Genomic DNA, 16,573 nt, shown 5'->3' on the forward strand with positions numbered 1-16,573 from the left:
CCTCTCCCTTTTCTCCATCCCCTTCTCCCCTCCCCACTCCTCTGATCCTGTCCCCAGGGAATCCCTGACCCAGAATCCAATAGGAGGAACAGGAACTATCAGCATCAGCTGATTAGACAGAACAGAGGGATAGGCACAGTGAGAGGAGAGGAGAGGAGAGGAAAGGAGATGAGGAGAGAGGCAGCAGGTAGCCTAGCGGTTTAAAGCATTGGGCCAGTAACCGAAACGTCACTGGTTCGATTCCCAGAGCCAACTAGGTGAAAAATATGTCTATGTGCCCTTGAGCAAGGCACATAACCCTAATTGCTCCTTAAATCACTCTGGGTAAGAGTGTCTGCTAAATGACTGAAATGCGAAATCAGAGGAGAGACGGAGATGAGATGAAGAGACAGAGGAGAGGAACAGAGAGCGGTAGAGAGCAATGGGAGAAAGAAGGGGGGAGACGGAGATGAGATGAAGAGACAGAGGAGAGGAACAGAGAGCGGTAGAGAGCAATGGGAGAAAGAAGGGGGGAGAAATTGAGAGAGAGTCAAACAGGGATACATTTGCATTAGGAAATAGACTCGGTTTGAGGCTTTCTCTTGGGAGTATTGTAACGTGAAACTAGTGAATGGAAACATTACGTACAGTAGCTACTTAATCACATTGACCAATTCAGTACCCTAAAAGTCGGGGAAATCTCAACTGACAAAACAGGTTCATTGGCAGCTGGAATGTCTTGGGATCAGTGTTTTTGTTGACTAAACATGGGGGGGGGGCTGCTTAGTGCATGTTCCATACATTGTTGTATAGGGGACCGGCGTCGAGAGTGACTGGCAATTATAGTAACAGAGGATCATTTCCATTGACCAGTGACTCATCACTCTCCTGCGAGAGGGCGGGGTAGCAGATGAGGGGGATGGCTGAGGAGAAGAGGGGAAGATCCCTCTTTGTTTGTATTTGAGAGGTGACTTAAGAACTAAAGCCCTCTATAGTCTTCTCCCGACCCCTGAACCCACCTCTGACCCCATTGGCCCACCCCTATGGAGGCCAAGCCCACTCCTTCCGACTGGCTGGTGATTGGTGAATGAGTTCCCATTCAGGACAGAGCCACATGTGTCCCACCATAGTAGACCCGCTCAGGGGTGACATTATCAACGTGACATGTATGATACACAGGGAGGAGCTGTGGTGAGCTGTGGGTGAACATCTGAGTAATGCTGGTAGTTAATCCAACCCCCCTGCACATTGTGCAGAGAGAGAGACACACGCCAGAACGTAACCAGGCACATACACACACCGAGCAAACACACATTCGTGTGGTTGCACTTTATTTGGATAGTCCCCTATAAATGATCTACAGATGCTCACACTCTTAGGTTCTAGATAGCAGATAGTATATCAACAAACTCTGTTGAAATGCAACCGCTTGCTAGGGTTACTGTAAGGGTTAGGAGTAGCCCTTTTCTGAAGTCAAATGACCAAATCGCCCTCTAGTGGCCTCATGGGTGGAATGTTATTAATATTTTTCATAATTTCAAAATTACTAAACAATATTTAAACAAAATGTCAAACGATTTTGTTATATTTCAGTCTTCTGTGATATACACTGCTCAAAGAAATAAAGGGAACACTAAAATAACACATCCTAGATCTGAATGAATGAAATATTCTTATTAAATACTTTTTTCTTTACATAGTTGAATGTGCTGACAATAAAATCACACACAAATTATTCAATGGAATTCAAATTCATCAACCCATGGAGGTCTGGATTTGGAGTCACACTCAAAATTAAAGTGGAAAAACACACTACAGGCTGATCCAACTATGATGTAATGTCCTTAAAACAAGTCAAAATGAGCCTCAGTAGTGTGTGTGGACTCCACCTGCCTGTATTACCTCCCTACAACGCCTGGTCATGCTCCTGATGAGGTGGCGGATGGTCTCCTGAGGGATCTCCTCCCAGACCTGGACTAAAGCATCCACCAACTCCTGGACAGTCTGTGGTGCAACGTGGCGGCGTTGGTGGATGGAGCGAGACATGATGTCCCAGATGTGCTCAATTGGATTCAGGTCTGGGGAACGGGCGGGCCAGTCCATAGCATCAAAGCCTTCCTCTTGCAGGAACTGCTGACACACTCCAGCCACATGAGGCCACATTGTCTTGCATTAGGAGGAACCCACTGCCAACCGCACCAGCATATGGTCTCACAAGGGGTCTGAGGATCTCATCTCGGTACCTAATGGCAGTCAGGCTACCTCTGGTGAGCACATGGAGGGCTGTGCGGCCCCCCAAAGAAATGCCACCCCACACCATGACTGACCCACCGCCAAACCGGTCATACTGGAGGATGTTGCAGGCAGCAGAACGTTCTCCATGGCGTCTCCAGACTCTGTCACGTCTGTCACATGTGCTCAGTGTGAACCTGCTTTCATCTGTGAAGAGCACAGGGCGCCAGTGGCGAATTTGCCAATCTTGGTGTTCTCTGGCAAATGCCAAACGTCCTGCACGGTGTTGGGCTGTAAGCACAACCCCCACCTGTGACATCGGGCCCTCATACCACCCTCATGGAGTCTGTTTCCGACCGTTTGAGCAGACACATGCACATTTGTTGCCTGCTGGAGGTCATTTTGCAGGGCTCTGGCAGTGCTCCTCCTGCTCCTCCTTGCACAAAGGCGGAGGTAGCGGTCCTGCTGCTGGGTTTTTGCCCTCCTACGGCCTCCTTCACGTCTCCTGATGTACTGGCCTGTCTCCTGGTAGCGCCTCCATGCTCTGGACACTACGCTGACAGACACAGCAAACCTTCTTGCCACATCTCGCATTGATGTGCCATCCTGGATGAGCTGCACTACCTGAGCCACTTGTGTGGGTTGTAGACTCCGTCTCATGCTACCACTAGAGTGAAAGCACCGCCAGCATTCAAAAGTGACCAAAACATCAGCCAGGAAGCATAGGAACTGAGAAGTGGTCTGTGGTCACCACCTGCAGATGCAGAACCACGCCTTTATTGGGGGTGTCTTGCTAATTGCCTATAATTTCCACCTGTTGTCTATTCCATTTGCACAACAGCATGTGAAATGTATTGTCAATCAGTGTTGCTTCCTAAGTGGACAGTTTGATTTCACAGAAGTGTAATTGAGTTACATTGTGTTGTTTAAGTGTTCCCTTTATTTTTTTGAGCAGTGTATATAAAGTGTAATATTGGGATGCAAATTCAAAATGTAATATATTATATCTGACAGGGTAAATGTGTCTTCTTTTTTAAGCCCATAACAATGTGTGTGAGGTGTATACATTTGTTTCTAAGTAGATTTGTTTAAGACTACAAAGAAACACTCTATGTGACCCTAAAAGTTTTTAAGGGAAGGGGAAATGGGGATACCTAATCAGATACCTAATCAGTTGTACAACTGAAATTCAAATGAAATGTGTCTTCCACCCAACCCCTCTGGTTCAGAGGTGCGGGGGGCCTCCATAATCAACATTCACGCTTTGGCGCCCAGGGAACAGTGGGTTAACTGCCTTGCTCAGGAACAGAGCGACAGATTTTTACCTTGTCAGCTCGGGTTGGAGTAAGGATTACGGTTAAGGTCAGATTTAGGTCTGATTATGTTGGTCTTTGGCTGCTACTGTACGCCTCTGTGAACACTCCTCTTGGCCAGCCAGGGTCAGCCAGCTTGTGGTATCTTTGTTTGACAAGACACGTCCAACTCTCATATTGTGAATATACCACAGCTAAGGGGTGTTTTTAGGCACGATGTGAAAGTTTTATAATTAAGCAAAAAGGCACCAGGGGTGTGTTATATGGCCAATATACCATGGCTAAGGGCTGTTCTGAACAATTAATAAAATCGCCATCGATTTACATTGACCCCCCTTGTACACTGCTGCCACTTGCTGTTTATTATCTTGCTGTTTATTATACATGTACAAATAACCTCAACTAACCTGTACCCCCGCACACTAACTTGTTACCAGTGCCCCCTGTATATAGCTTTCGTTATTCTTATTGTGTCACTTTTTATTATTACTTCTTATTTTAGTCTCCTTGGTAAATTGGTAAATATTTTCTTAACTCTTCTTGAACTGCACTGTTGGTTAAGGGCTTGTAAGTAAGCATTTCACAGTAAAGACTATACTTGTTGTATTTGGTGCATGTGACAAATATAAAGTTTGATTTTGATTTGATTAAGCTGTGGTATATTGGCCATATACCACAAACCCTCAAGGTGCCTTTATGCTATTATAAACTGGTTACCAATGTAATTAGAGCAGTAAAAATAAATGGTTTGTCATACCCGTGGTATACGGTCTGATATACCACGGCTGTCAGCCAATCGGCATTCAGGGCTCAAACGACCCAGTTTATAATGAACACTATACAATACAGTTAAACTGTTGTGTTCAGTAAGACACACACACTCACACTGTGCTGTCTGTCTCTCTGTGTAGGTATGGAGAGAAGGGAGATGCTATCCGTATTGAGAAGGTGGTCTATACCGGCCGGGAAGGCAAGAGCTCTCAGGGATGTCCCATTGCCAAGTGGGTGAGTACAAGTTACAAACTGAACCTATACCTTTCACAGAACAAATCAAGCCTAACCACCCTAAACAATACTAGCCTGGTCTCAGATCTGTTTGGGCTCTTGCCAACTCCACTGTTGTCATTGTCAAGCCAAACATGAAAATAAGTGTAAATGGTTGGCATGGTAGCACAAACAGACTAGTATCACCCCCAGAGACACCACAGTATCACCCCCTCAGACACCACAGTATCACCCCCTCAGACACCACAGTATCACCCCCTCAGACACCACAGTATCACCCCCTCAGACACCACAGTATCACCCCCTCAGACACCACAGCATCACCCCCTCAGACACCACAGACTCAACCTCTCAGACACCACAGCCTCACCCCCAGACAATAAAGCAGTAGGGGGTCCAGCAGGGGGTCTCCCTGGTCCCTATCCCTCCCAGTTGGGTTTATCCACCTCTGTCACTCCCTCTGACACCCTGCTAATGGCTTTATGGATTCAAAACAGACACTATAGAGAGAGTAGAGGAGAAGACAGGTTGTTAGTGACAATATAGACACAAGGCGGGAGGGAGCTGGGGGAAGACAAGACAGGTGTTGATCTTACCCTTTCTCTCTCTCTCTCTCTTTCTCACCCTTTCTCTCTCTCTCTCTTTCTCTCTCTTTCTTTTTCTCTCTTTCTCACCCTTTCTCTCTTTCCCCCTCTCCTCATCTCAGGTGATTCGTCGGGGCAGTGAGACAGAGAAGTTGCTGTGTCTGGTGCGTCCCCGGCCAGGTCACCACTGTCCCAACGCTGTCATCATCATCCTCATCATGGCGTGGGAGGGCGTGCCACGGGCGCTAGGCGACAAGCTCTACCGAGAGCTCTCCGCCACCATCACCAAGTTCGGCAACCCCACCAGCCGCCGTTGTGGACTCAACGACGAGTAAGTAACAGCACAGACCCATGGCTCATCTGAATAAGTGACAGCACAGACCCATGGCTCATCTGAATAAGTAACAGCACAGACCCATGGCTCATCTGAATAAGTGACAGCACAGACCCATGGCTCATCTGAATAAGTAACAGCACAGACCCATGGCTCATCTGAATAAGTGACAGCACAGACCCATGGCTCATCTGAATAAGTGACAGCACAGACCCATGGCTCATCTGAATAAGTGACAGCACAGACCCATGGCTCATCTGAATAAGTGACAGCACAGACCCATGGCTCATCTGAATAAGTAACAGCACAGACCCATGGCTCATCTGAATAAGTGACAGCACAGGCCCATGGCTCATCTGAATAAGTGACAGCACAGGTTCATCTGAATATGCTCATGTTCTTCTGTTAAATTAGCATTAAACTTGAGGAGGCTATACAGTACAGTGCGTTGCCATTTAGATGGCACACTGAGGGAGGCTTTCAGCCGAAACATCTGTGCATGATAATCACTGTTGTAGATTGAAATAATATAATAAGTTGATATGTTATTCTAGTTCTACTTCTGGACTGCAGATCACTTCATTATCCTTTTTTAATTTTTTACTGATATTCACTGAGGCATCTGTTCCAGAATGATGAAGATGACTGTGTCAGTGTCTGACTGTGTTCGTTGAGTGGTGCTGACTGTGTTCGTGCTCTATGTCTCCCCTGGCCTGCCTGCCTGCAGTCGTACGTGTGCGTGCCAAGGCAAGGACCCTGACAGTTGTGGAGCTTCCTTCTCCTTCGGCTGCTCCTGGAGCATGTACTTTAACGGCTGCAAGTACGCCCGCAGCAAAACACCCCGCAAGTTCAGACTGGCAGGAGACCACCCCCAAGAGGTAAGGGACCACGAGATCTATGGTCTATCTCACAGGAGGTTGGTGGCACCTTAATTGTGGAGAACGGGCTTGTGGAACACAACTCTGATACCACCTTCACAGCACTGCTATATTATTGACAGCACCACACCAAGATAAAACTATTACTGATGTGGTTATGCTGACCTGTTGTGTGTGTGTGTGTGTGTGTGTGTCAGGAGGATCAACTCAGGGATAACTTCCAGGATCTGGCCACTGAGTTGGCTCCCCTGTACAAGCAGCTGGCCCCACAGGCATACAATAACCAGGTAACACCTGCCTTCACACCCACCTTCACCTAGCTGCAGCTGTTAAGTTATAGCGCCAGAGCCCTCTAAATAGTAGACTATCCCTCCAATAGTAAACGACACAAGCTGCAGGATGCTATGCGTTTTTGATATGTTGTGTGTAGTAACAGGTTGCTCTTGGATATGGCATCCTCCTCCCCCTGTGTCCCTCAGTGTCAGAATGTATAGTCTGTGTAACATGGTGTCCTTTGACATGCTGACCACCCTCTTCCCCGTGTCCCTCAGTGTCAGAATGTATAGTCTGTGTAACATGGTGTCCTTTGACATGCTGACCATCCTCTTCCCCATGTCCCTCAGTGTCAGAATGTATAGTCTGTGTAACATGGTGTCCTTTGACATGCTGACCACCCTCTTCCCCGTGTCCCTCGGTGTCAGAATGTATAGTCTGTGTAACATGGTGTCCTTTGACATGCTGACCATCCTCTTCCCCGTGTCCCTCAGTGTCAGAATGTATAGTCTGTGTAACATGGTGTCCTTTGACATGCTGACCATCCTCTTTCCCGTGTCCCTCAGTGTCAGAATGTATAGTCTGTGTAACATGGTGTCCTTTGACATGCTGACCATCCTCTTCCCCGTGTCCCTCAGTGTCAAAATGTATAGTCTGTGTAACATGGTGTCCTTTGACATGCTGACCACCCTCTTCCCCGTGTCCCTCAGTGTCAGAATATATAGTCTGTGTAACATGGTGTCCTTTGACATGCTGACCATCCTCTTCCCCGTGTCCCTCAGTGTCAGAATGTATAGTCTGTGTAACATGGTGTCCTTTGACATGCTGACCATCCTCTTCCCCGTGTCCCTCAGTGTCAGAATGTATATTCTGTGTAACATGGTGTCCTTTGACATGCTGACCATCCTCTTCCCCGTGTCCCTCAGTGTCAGAATGTATAGTCTGTGTAACATGGTGTCCTTTGACATGCTGACCACCCTCTTCCCCGTGTCCCTCAGTGTCAGAATGTATAGTCTGTGTAACATGGTGTCCTTTGACATGCTGACCATCCTCTTTCCCGTGTCCCTCAGTGTCAGAATGTATAGTCTGTGTAACATGGTGTCCTTTGACATGCTGACCATCCTCTTCCCCGTGTCCCTCAGTGTCAAAATGTATAGTCTGTGTAACATGGTGTCCTTTGACATGCTGACCACCCTCTTCCCCGTGTCCCTCAGTGTCAGAATGTATAGTCTGTGTAACATGGTGTCCTTTGACATGCTGACCATCCTCTTCCCCGTGTCCCTCAGTGTCAGAATGTATAGTCTGTGTAACATGGTGTCCTTTGACATGCTGACCATCCTCTTCCCCGTGTCCCTCAGTGTCAGAATGTATATTCTGTGTAACATGGTGTCCTTTGACATGCTGACCATCCTCTTCCCCGTGTCCCTCAGTGTCAGAATGTATAGTCTGTGTAACATGGTGTCCTTTGACATGCTGACCATCCTCTTCCCCGTGTCCCTCAGTGTCAGAATGTATAGTCTGTGTAACATGGTGTCCTTTGACATGCTGACCATCCTCTTCCCCGTGTCCCTCAGTGTCAGAATGTATAGTCTGTGTAACATGGTGTCCTTTGACATGCTGACCATCCTCTTCCCGTGTCCCTCAGTGTCAGAATGTATAGTCTGTGTAACATGGTGTCCTTTGACATGCTGACCATCCTCTTCCCCGTGTCCCTCAGTGTCAGAATGTATAGTCTGTGTAACATGGTGTCCTTTGACATGCTGACCATCCTCTTCCCCGTGTCCCTCAGTAGTTTTACACTCTACTGGAGAATTACTTGGTATACTTCCCCCCAAAAGTACAAACTAGAAACTAAAGGATGATATGAGTGTTACACATAGTCTGTAGAGTATTCCCATGCTTACCTTGCTGTGTACCCTCTCCTGTCCCTCAGTGTCAGAATGAGGTGACGGCTCCAGACTGCAGGTTGGGTCTGAAGGAGGGCCGGCCCTTCTCTGGTGTCACCGCCTGCATGGATTTCTGTGCCCACGCTCACAAGGACCAGCACAACCTCTACAACGGCTGCACTGTGGTACGACACACAGCCCTACCTCTCTCTCTTTCTGTCACTCTCTGTCACTGTCTTAATAGCTTCCAGTCTGTCTTCTTTCTCACTCTTTCCCTCTCTTTGTGTGGACATCGAATGGATGCTCTGCTGTGTGTGTTTGAATGTGTGGCAGGGGCGTATGGTGGTATAGAGACTGTTTGGATTGGTACAGACAGTGAGTGTCCCACACTAACCTCCCCCCTCCCCAAGGTGTGCACTCTGACTAAAGAGGACAACCGTACAGTGGGGGAGATCCCAGAGGACGAGCAGCTCCATGTACTTCCCCTCTACAAGGCCGCCCTCACAGACGAGTTTGGCAGCGAGGAGGGTCAGCGGCAAAAGATGCGCACAGGCGCCATTCAGGGGCTTAGCAACTTCCGCCGTGAGGTCCGCAAGCTGCCTGAGCCCGCCAAGTCCTGCCGCCAGCGCCGCCTGGACGCTAAGAACCGCGCCTCGGAGAAGAAGAAGGCCAAGCAGCAGCTGCCAACGCCCACGGAGACGCCGGATAAGACGGTGATCAAGACGGAGGTCCGGCACGCTGGCTCCCCTGTCAGACAGCATGGCAATAAAGGCGAGATAACCCCTGAACTCTACTAGAAACATGGGAGAGTGGCTTCATGAGTGTTGTGAGCTTTATGCTAATAATAAACCCAGAACTCAGGTGTTTTAAACAAAACTCCAGCCAACTTTACAATATGACGATAATAATATGGTCATAGGAGGAGAGTATATTTAATCCAAGCTGACCTCGGGGTTAAGACTTATAGCTAGTCAGCATACAGTATGCAGCCAATTCAGGAATCAAACCCACTACTGGTGTTCTAAGTAAAACTCCAACCAAGTGAACCATAAAAACCACAGATTTGTGCAGAGGCAAGTGATTATCTCATGTCTTATCACCCCTCTCTCCTCTGCCTACTCTCCCCCACAGTGATCCCTAAGCAGGAGGTGAAGCCCACCATAAAGAAGGAGGCAGTGGACCAGTGCCAATACCCCTACCACGTCTACCCCTCCCACCCTGGCTACTGCACACGGGGAGGCCCCCCTTCCAATGGCCAGCCCCCTACACTTCCAGGTCCTGTCAATGGCTACCACCCCAATCTACCCTCAGCACTGCCTTACGGCTATTACAACTATCCTCCCAACCCTAACACACTTTTCCCCCGTGAGCTCACTTACGAGGGCCGTAACAGCTCCTGGCATCACGCAGGGCACAATGCTTCCCCCGGCCCTGTGGACAAGAAGCCAGACATTCAGAGCCTCCAGGCCAAGCTGGCACACTCCTACTCAGGCCCAGGCCTCCCTGAGCAGCAGCATGGAGACCCAGCCAACCAACACCAATGCAATGCTTACCAACACCCCCACCAGCCTGACTACAACCAATCACGTCCCTCCTCAGTCTCCTCAGAGCCCTCTCACAGAGGGACCCCTGTCATCAAGCAGGAGCCCATGGAGGTACCAGTGTGTGAGGGGGGCAATACCCAGAGCTGTCCCGACACTCCCATCCCCACCCAACAGCCTGGAGGGCCCTGGTCCGGGCACAAGCCCAACGGGAGTATGGTATCAGGCAGCTGGGAAGGCAACCCCCAACCACCATGCCCCCTGGAGGCTCCCTTCACTTCAGACAAGCAGCAGGTCCACCAGCAGGGACCTCACCAGACTTCCCAATCTCCATACGCCCAACAGCAGCATCAGTATCCCCCACAACAGACCTCCCCATACCCCCAGCAATGGAACTCTTACCCTGGCCCCAACACCCCCAAGGCCTCCCCTGTTCCCTCCCCGTCACCCTCTCCTTCCCCACACCCCGGCACCCCCGCCACTGGGACAGCCCTGCTCCCAGCCCTCAGCCTAAGGCTTGCCCCATGGACATGGTTCCTGCTGGGTACTGCCCTAGCCCTGCCAGAGGCTTCCCCGACAAGATTTGCTCCAAAGCGGGCGAGAGTCGGGGCTCGACCCCTCTAGGTCTCCAGGAGAAGGCCTGGAAGTCTTTTGGAGGATCCATGGCAGGTACACAGTCTCCAACCCCAGAGGCCTGCTGGGACCCTAACCGGGCTGAGACCCCGAGCGACGTCGAGAGCCAGAGAGGTCGCGACCTGGACGAGGAAGAGCAGTGGTCGGACAGCGAGCATAACTTCCTGGACCCCAGCATCGGAGGGGTGGCGGTGGCACCCGCCCACGGTTCCATCCTGATCGAGTGTGCCCGGCGTGAGCTGCACGCCACCACGCCGCTCAAGAGGCCCGACCGCTCTCACCCCACCCGCATCTCCCTGGTGTTCTACCAGCACAAGAACATGAACCAGCCCTGCCATGGCCAGTGGCTCTGGGAGGCCAAGATGAAGATGCTGGCGGAGCGGGCTAGAGAGAGGCAGCAGGAGGCAGCACTACTGGGGCTGCCCTACGAGGACATCAAACCTGGGAAGAAACGCAAGTTGGGGGCCACGGCAGGAGGGGCCAGCCCAGGTCCTGGCCAGACCACGGAGGGGCCAGTGATGGGGATGGCGACGCGGTTGGCCTCCACCCACCACACCACCTCCACGGTCACTGTGTCCCCCTATGCCTTTACCACCCTCACTGGGCCCTACAGCCACTTTGTGTGATGATGAACAGACAGACGGACACATAGGCTGGTGGAGGGAGAGCGGGCTGAGCAGACAACCCCTCCTTTAGTCCTGTGTATCTCCATCCTCCTCCTGCTCTGTTTTCTCACTCTGGTGCTCTGGGCTGGAAGGAGGGGGACTACTGGTTTGAATCCTCGTTTTGTTTTGTTTGTTTTTTACCTCATGTCAGGCAGCAGTATGTGCCCGACCCTGGACCAGACAGACACACTGCCTGTGGTGCTCTTTCTCTCTCCTCTGCGGGAGGGACTCCATTGCTTCTCCTTCTTCATAGAATTTTAATGATCCTCCTAATTATTACTATTATTATCAATATTATTACGATTGTTATTGTTACTGTCAATGTTGTTATTACAGGTATTATTATTATTATTATGAAGATGCTGATTTGATTTGTTTGTTTATTGATGTGGTTGTTTTTTCATGTTGTTATTAATTATTATTTTGTTTATGTTGTGTTTTTTTTACCGAGGGGTCTGTCTTGCTTTTTTCCCATATTTCTGTAAATCTGCCCTTTTCTTTTTTTTTTCTTTGGCTTTTGAAATGTTTGTAACTGTACTTGGAGAAAGGCCGTTCTCAGCACTGCAAGGCTCTTCAAGACGGTCTTTCCAACAAGCATGACATACACGTTTTACATTTGAATCATTAGTCTTGACCAAAAGAGGGAAGAGAAACCCACAGAAACTTCTCTGAACCATCCCACATAGCCTTTTTTAAACCAACTCCTGTCCTGTCTGCCTTGTTGTGAAGAGAAGGGTTCTTCTCTCTCCATTTTTACTCCCACTGATCCGCCTCACTCTACTGCTGTGGTGCTTCATTGATCTTTATCCCTTTTACAGAGATCATATCAGTCTCTCCATTCATCTCTTCTTCATGGCACTAGATGCTGAATATAAGGCTGCTCTTATAGCATAGATGTAGAGTGAGAACAACAGGCACTAGATGCTGAATATAAGGCTGCTCTTATAGCATAGATGTAGAGTGAGAACAACAGGCACTAGATGCTGAATATAAGGCTGCTCTTATAGCATAGATGTAGAGTGAGAACAACAGGCACTAGATGCTGAATATAAGGCTGCTCTTATAGCATAGATGCAGAGTGAGAACAACAGGCACTAGATGCTGAATATAAGGCTGCTCTTATAGCATAGATGTAGAGTGAGAACAACAGGAACTAGATGCTGAATATAAGGCTGCTCTTATAGCATAGATGTAGAGTGAGAACAACAGGCACTAGATGCTGAATATAAGGCTGCTCTTATAGCATAGATGTAGAGTGAGAACAACAGGCACTAGATGCTGAATATAAGGCTGCTCTTATAGCATAGATGTAGAGTGAGAACAACAAGAACTAGATGCTGAATATAAGGCTGCTCTTATAGCATAGATGTAGAGTGAGAACAACAGGCACTAGATGCTGAATATAAGGCTGCTCTTATAGCATAGATGTAGAGTGAGAACAACAGGCACTAGATGCTGAATATAAGGCTGCTCTTATAGCATAGATGTAGAGTGAGAACAACAGGCACTAGATGCTGAATATAAGGCTGCTCTTATAGCATAGATGTAGAGTGAGAACAACAGGCACTAGATGCTGAATATAAGGTTGCTCTTATAGCATAGATGTAGAGTGAGAACAACAGGCACTAGATGCTGAATATAAGGCTGCTCTTATAGCATAGATGTAGAGTGAGAACAACAGGCACTAGATGCTGAATATAAGGCTGCTCTTATAGCATAGATGTAGAGTGAGAACAACCGGCAGTAGAAGTCCTCATCTTCCTTCAGGTGTTGGTTGAGAGATCCCTCCAGTTCTATGGCTCCTGTGGGGATTAGTGAGTGCTTTCTATTTGAAGCACAAGAGGGCAGCACTGACCCCTGTAAAATGGTGCACTGATACACACAGACACTAACTCTCACTTACACACACACACACACACACACACAAAGCTCCTGTCATCCAGCCAGCACAGCTCCTGTCATCCAGCCTTACTGCTTTAAACGACGGAAGCATGGCCGCCAAAGTCTGGTCCTTCCAATGACCACAGGCAGCACGGGCCACGCAAGCCCTTTATCCTGAAACCGGAGACATTGATGGGAATAGTGTGTGGACAGAAATGCACTCCTAAACACACTGGTGCTTTCCCTACACATGTTGACACACAAAGGGCTCAGTCAGTGAGTCCTGCTTTTGCCTGGTGCTGTTATTCGTTTTGAAGCAGAGCAAGGTTTGTCTCTATGCACACACTGTCACGACAGAGCCAGTAAATCCTTATTCACCAATCATGGCTGCCTCTGCATTGCTTGCGTGTCAGAGCCAGAGCCTGCTTGGGGCTCACTTTTGAGATGAGAAATCTTGGTGCTTATGAAGTGGTCGAGTTAGAGCTCTCTATACCTCAACGTTGCCGAGACACTGGTCATGGTTGCAAAACGCTACAAACACACACACAGGCACAGGTCAGAGGAACATGATGAATATTAGTCCAGATTCCCCATGTGCTCTACAAACTCATTTTAATCCACTTTTTTATTATTTATTACATGATAATGATGAGGATGATTGTTGTTATTGTTTTTTTGTTTTGTTATAGCTAATAGAAATTGTACATACAGAAGAAAATATTTTATAAAAGCACTTTTAATCTTGATTTCATTGAGAGAAAAAGAGAACAGATTATTGACAACTTGAAGCTTACTTTTTTAAACTTTTTTTTTCTTTTTTTTCTCTCCCAAGAGAGATTAAAAAAATGTACATATTTAAAATATTTAGGTAAGATTATTTAACTGTTGAGGGATAATGACTAAATCATAAATGATTCCAGGCTTTTTAGTCCAGTCAGTTTGCCAGACAGCCTTTAGTAACAGAAAACAACTCAGTGATTTCCAATGTGTTGTTATGTCTGCAGATGTATACTCAATACTGCTGTCCTGATTTCATAAGTACTGTACTACACGATACCTCTGACAGCAACCAACCAGCCACCCTTCCTTCATGAGAAAAGATTGACGTAATCAGTAATCAGGCCATTTATAAGCCAGAGTATGATATCTAGCCATTCCACACTGAGAATCAATGAGAAACGAAGTATTTCTTGTTTTTTAACACAAGAATCAAACCGTTGCCGAATCAAAGTTGTCAGAAGTGCTTGTATGAGAGAACTCTAGTGACAGAGGTGAGGTGTAGCCCCAGCAATCTGTCTTGTCCATTGTGTTAGACTGAGGTGAGAGGTTGTCACCACCGTAACTTGTTTTTAATGTGGTATTATCAATGATAGTGATTTTAACAGTAGTAAAAGATGTAACAGTAATGGAGAACCATGACAACTTAACACTTGTAGTACCAGACTGAAGGTACAGTGTATTCATGGAAGACACCAGATAATAACTGGTAGTTTAGTTTGTAATATCTTTTGTTGGTTGTAGTTGATTGTCACAGACATGACCAACAGGACTTTGACTAATTTAGGGACCTGGGGAATATGGCTATTCTATTCCCACCGTAAGAACAAACTCCCCTTTAATAGCGTCAATGCATGATCGACACACAGTTCTAATGATTCAGTCATATTTATGATCTATGTAATAATGGGTGCTGATCATATATACTGCATATTAATATTTTATTTGTACAACATTTTTGGGGAGGCTAATGCTATGGTGCTACTCCCTAACTTCACTGGGGGGGGGGGGGGGGAGACATGATTTATATCACTGATATTTGTCTGAGCTCTTAGCATGATAAGATAAACTATTTCTTTGAATATTGCAGTTTCAATGATGGAACTGCTCCGGTGCTGATTTAATGGGAATTTCCCATTCATGTTCAAGGTAATAAAAAAAAAAAGAAAACTGTTGAATTGAACTACTCACACAGTTCATACACAACTTTTGTTAATCCATTGTCCACATAAGATACTTGAAAAGGGACTCTATTCTCGCTTTAACTGGTATGGGGATTGAAGAATCATATTATATTGAAGTGAACAGACTGTTATCTTAATTAAAAACTTGGTGCAGTGTATGTGCTGGAAGCTATTATACATGACTCTTTTGGGTATGTTGTACATTTTTATGGTGATGGGAGAATGTTAAGATATTGGAACAACGAGCATACTCCCTCCCTATGTTTCTCACAGGTTGGCATTTATTGAGATGACTCATGTACTGGAGGCAGCTCTGCAGGGTGTGCATTAGCTTGCACAGCCACAAAGTCTTAAAATCTGATTTTAAACCTGACCTTATCCCTAACCTTAACCACACTGCTAACCCTAATGCATAAATAACCCTTACCTAAATTGAAGACCAAAAAGCAAATGTTTGTTTTCAAACATTACTACGATATAGCAAAGTTTGACTTTGCAGCTGGCCCATCTAGCGGAAACAGCTCAATTCTGCATCCAGGGCAAGACTTATGACAATAAACCCCAACCTGCATGTTTCTCCCTCATAGACGTATTTACTTACATACTTATACACTCGCTAACTCCCTACATATACACACTTCACATATCAATTTTTATCCCATACTTTGTCTCTCTCTCTCTCTCTCACCCCCCCACACACACACACACACAAATATTATCAGGATGTATACTCTGCTCTCAGTACTGATCTTCATTGATCACCCCATCTGCCCACTCTTCCAAGCTGGAATCAAGCTGGGTTTAGGGTGGACTCAATCTGGGCTCAGGCTTATATCCTGTCCCAAATAAACAAAACATCACATCTGGCAGCTACATTCCTTTTTGAGTTTAAAGATTGTTCATGGTTCTATTTTTTCATGTCAAGTATGCAGTATGTTAAAAAAAAAAGAAAAAAAAGATTTGTTTTTGTTCAGTCTCTCTTTGTAGCTGTATGGTGTACTATGTGAATACATAATGTATGTGGTACAAGCCACAATATTGTTTTATGTTACGAGATAATAAAAAAATATATAATAATAATTAGTGTTATGATCAACATTTTTGCTATATACAGTGCATTCAGAAAGTATTCAGAACTGTTGACTTTTTCCACATTTTGTTACGTTACAGCCTTATTCTAAAAACAATTTAAAAGTTTTTTCCCCTCATAAATCTACACACAATACCCCACAATGACAAGCAAAAACCGTTTTAAGAAATACAAAAATGTAATATCACATTTACATAAGTATTTAGACCCTTCACTATGTACTTTGTTGAAGCACCTTTGGCAGTGATTACAGCCTCCAGTCTTCTTGGGTTACAAGCTTGCCACACCTGTATTTGGGGAGTTTCTCCCATTCTTGTC

General features: G+C 46.6%; 1 protein-coding gene across 1 annotated transcript in view; it reads left to right on the top strand.

Annotated features, from left to right (window-relative positions):
- LOC115140236 (methylcytosine dioxygenase tet3-like) overlaps positions 1 to 16,245 on the top strand; it is a 70,357-nt gene extending 54,112 nt beyond the window's left edge. Inside the window, 8 exon segments of the mRNA XM_065026755.1 lie at positions 4,436 to 4,529; positions 5,236 to 5,444; positions 6,175 to 6,325; positions 6,523 to 6,612; positions 8,532 to 8,669; positions 8,895 to 9,255; positions 9,616 to 10,494; positions 10,497 to 16,245. Coding sequence (XP_064882827.1) covers positions 4,436 to 4,529; positions 5,236 to 5,444; positions 6,175 to 6,325; positions 6,523 to 6,612; positions 8,532 to 8,669; positions 8,895 to 9,255; positions 9,616 to 10,494; positions 10,497 to 11,284 — 2,710 coding nt within the window. The 3' untranslated portion in view covers positions 11,285 to 16,245.
- Positions 16,246 to 16,573: the final 328 nt, after the last annotated feature.

Source organism: Oncorhynchus nerka, linkage group LG13, assembly GCF_034236695.1.
Source record: "Oncorhynchus nerka isolate Pitt River linkage group LG13, Oner_Uvic_2.0, whole genome shotgun sequence".
Classification (NCBI taxonomy): Eukaryota; Metazoa; Chordata; class Actinopteri; order Salmoniformes; family Salmonidae; genus Oncorhynchus; species Oncorhynchus nerka.